This window comes from Dipteris shenzhenensis, chromosome 26 (assembly GCF_047967505.1).
Source record: "Dipteris shenzhenensis isolate YYH24624 ecotype China chromosome 26, Dip_SZ_1.0, whole genome shotgun sequence".
NCBI lineage: Eukaryota > Viridiplantae > Streptophyta > Polypodiopsida > Gleicheniales > Dipteridaceae > Dipteris > Dipteris shenzhenensis.
The window spans coordinates 49,058,588-49,062,129 of record NC_141621.1 but is presented as its reverse complement, the minus strand read 5'-3'; the positions used below and the strand labels follow the sequence as shown (position 1 = coordinate 49,062,129).

General features: G+C 43.7%; 1 protein-coding gene across 1 annotated transcript; it reads right to left on the bottom strand.

The window, feature by feature from the left end:
* Nucleotides 1-1,576: 1,576 nt before the first annotated feature.
* Nucleotides 1,577-3,197, bottom strand: LOC147885212 (elongation factor 1-delta 2-like). Its single transcript, XM_087397773.1, has 7 exons — nt 3,041-3,197; nt 2,803-2,919; nt 2,597-2,720; nt 2,405-2,522; nt 2,198-2,311; nt 1,902-2,063; nt 1,577-1,792 (listed from the first exon to the last, which is right to left on the bottom strand). Exons 1-7 carry the CDS (start codon nt 3,127-3,129, stop codon nt 1,785-1,787), a joined length of 732 nt encoding a protein of 243 aa, XP_087253899.1. The 5' UTR covers nt 3,130-3,197; the 3' UTR covers nt 1,577-1,784.
* Nucleotides 3,198-3,542: the final 345 nt, after the last annotated feature.

The window sequence follows — 3,542 nt, the reverse complement described above, 5'->3', positions numbered from 1 at the left end:
GTGCTCAAACTACCTCCTGCTCTTCACTAGCCATTCTGCTCCATGAAAAGGCTCAGGCTAATCAACCTGTGTTGACAAATACCATAATTCACTTTAATGGATCTAGTGGAAACACACCCTTGTACTCTAATCTTCATAAAAACTTAAAGCTAAATTCAACCATTGTCATCCTTAATAATTAGGACCTTGATAAAGCAAGCAGTTCCTCGTAACGAACTCACAGTACCATACTCACATGGCCACCTCTACAATGAACTTTTGCAGGATCTTCCCATAGTGTGATGCTGTCCTCTACTAGTGTTAAGCATGAGTTAGGGAGGATCCTTGCAAGACACTAGCACGTAGTCAAATATTGCAAGCAATGTATTCAACACCATCAAGTACAAAAGAAATCAGTGACAGCCAGACTAGTGGCCCATAGTGTATGAAAAACCTGTTCAGAAAGATGGAACATAGCTGCCATCTCAGAAGAGCAGATATCTTTTGCTTTGGCACACAAATTGAACTCCACAGTAAACTATACTACTGTCAAGCCTTCGATGGTGCACTAGATTCTTCATCATGGAAAAAGCAATCTAGCAGTCTGCCAACTTAGCACAAAATGCAGATCCGACACCAGGCCAATCTTCACGAGTAAGCTATACTGTCTGAGCTTAACCTTGGGTTAAGCTAATCTGGTTGGATCACAGGATCTACAGTCCCATCGACCTAAAAGCACATAAAACAGAACGACTAACTGGGTATCTCTTCGCTCTCCTAAGTGAGCCTGAATCGCTCAAATGCTCCCATATGGACAAGACACTGGGTTGTGCAGCAGAAGGCAAGTGACTGAAGGGAGGTAGAGAGACTCTCAATGCCTGAACCTATTCTCGGTCCGAAAATAGTCCACACAACTACTACAAAGGACAGCAAATACTAGAGGCAGATATTTCAGTCAGAAGCAGAAGCCTTTTATTTGACACCTTTATCAGGGAACTGGGATGGGAAACCTTGCAGATGGCAACTGTCAACACCAACCAAGCCAATTTTGACTCTCACCAGCTCTATCTTAGTGATTATCACCAAACACAGCCAAATGTGTACATTGACAAAGTCTATTGGACATTAAAAGAATATATCAGCACCAAAATAAGATTACATACGTGTATCTTCTCCACCCCAAAGAGTCACGAATTAGATATCTACTCAAAGACCTCCGACAAAAACATATCAGCCACAGTAAATAGGATCATCCACACAGTTGACTCAAAAATACTCGTACTTCTGTTCTCGTAGGATCACAAATATACACAGAGTGACTCAGGTGTGCTCATATTTCTCTGTTCTCTAATACAACTTACTGTACTAGATGTTACTCCTTCCCTGCAAAGAGAGGCCTTCCCCTTCACAAAATAATCAGGTGCCCTTGATACAAAGGGCTGAGTACATTCATTACTCATTGCGCCAACAATAAGCCCATACAGCTTATTGATTGTAAAAAGCACACCAGCATTGGAAACTACTAGTAAAACAATCAAATATATTACTGCTAGGTAAAACAATCAAATGCATGCCACCTACACAAGACAGAGGCATCCATACTCAATAAAACTTGGTTGATGTGAGGCTACAAAAGATATATAAAATCCAAGGACTGCATCCATCAATACAAAGACTTATTTGTCCCTTACAAGAGTACAAATAGTTTCTAAAAAAGGTCTTGAGGCTGGGCTGGCCGACTGTTTGGACTACTTCTACACTCGGTGGAATGCGTCAGCTTGATAATATAGTGCCAAAACTGCACATTATGAGCCTCTGCAGCCACAAAAGCAACCATACATCACCAAATGCATACTGGCATGAAGAGCAAGCACAAAGAGAACAAGATTTCACCCAAGAAAACACAAGGGAAGGTTCATTACAGATTTTGTTAAATGCAACAATGTCGCAGCTCTGGATGAACTCATTCCTTGGATCTTGTGTCAAATAGTCCTCAATGAGGTTGTCAGGCGAAACCAAATCATCTTCAATGGTCATCATAATTTGTAACTTTTTGATACCATAGCCAACAGGCACAAGTTTGGCTGCAACAAAATCCTCAGTCACTCAGTAAGTAGAGTTATATGAGCTGAAAACATGAGAGTTACAGAGAAAAAAAGCGCAAAATCTATAAAAAATAAAAATAAAACATAACATATTCCCACATCAAGCTACTCACATGCACCCCAAAACAGGCCAGGCATAGATACATTGCGAACTGCCTCTTCCAGCTTCACCATGTCAGTTTCATCGTCCCAAGGCTTCACATCCAGTAGCACCGAAGACTTTCCACCTGTTCGGGCAAAAGAAATGGGGTAAAACTAGAACAATAGGAGCACTCATGGCTTCCTACACGAGGCAAGCTGACAGGGCGCTTAGGACATACTCTCTTTTTTCTTCCCTGATGCCTTCTTCTTCTCCTCTCGTTCGGCCGCTGCTTTTTTCTCCTCTTCTGTCTCTTCACCGAAGAGGTCTAGATCATCGTCGTCATCATCTCCTGCAGCCTTCAGACGAAGATAAATCAAGTCAGACGTGGATCAACTGCAGCCAAGGAATCTCACGTTTGTTAAAACCAGACCTCGGCAGCTGCTTTGGAGTCGGGCGTTTCTGGTGCAGGGGCTGGAGCACCGTTGGGCAACTCTCTGGACTGAACGGCAGGCGACACTCCTTGGATTCTGACACCAACAGGCTCCCCAGGGAAACTGCATCGTTTGCATCTGGAGTGAGTAGTATTCCTTCGCGGAAAAGGATCCATTAATAAGATTACGCTGGCCAACGACTTACCTCTTCTGAAGCAAGGCCGAGATGTGGTTGTACCAGCGGGAGACGTTCACCAAATCAGGGCCCGGCGCTTGAGGGAAAGCACAAAAGACCACGACGTCATCTTTGGAGGGCTGATATCTGCCGGGGAAAAAATACGCGAAGGCATGAAATTTTTCAGAGAGCTAAGGGCATACAAATCCAGCAAATCGGGGCAAAAGCACAAGACGAGAAATCAGACGAGAGAAAGCGAACAACGTACCCGGAAATGTAGCTTTTGGTAAGGAGATGGTGATCCAACTGTTGGAGACCAGAGGGAGAACTAAGATCTGGGATCTCAACGACGGCCATGGAATGGGAATAACGAGCTGCTACAGTTTGCTTGGATTAGAATGGATTGCAAGATACACAATAGCACAGGTTCAGTAAAGCCTTTGTATATGACCTAGTCACTGGAATATGCTTATAGGGTTTTTGTAGCATTATTTTCAAGGATTGTCTCAAAGGGTAAGCGGTCCTCTAGTGTACCTTGGTGGCAGGGCACGGCAGGGCAGGGCATTCCAATGCACTTTCATGAGTCGCAACATGGGAACAAGGCTCGCTCGCACAGCTTTCAACATTTTTGCTGTTGCTCTCAAGTTTTCTTTGATTTTTGAGTCCCCTCCTGTTTCAACACTTAACGTTGAGGAAATCCCCACCGTTAACGGATGCCCCTTACAACCGAGGAGCAAGGTGAGTTTCATGAGCACAAGCTATTTTTCACC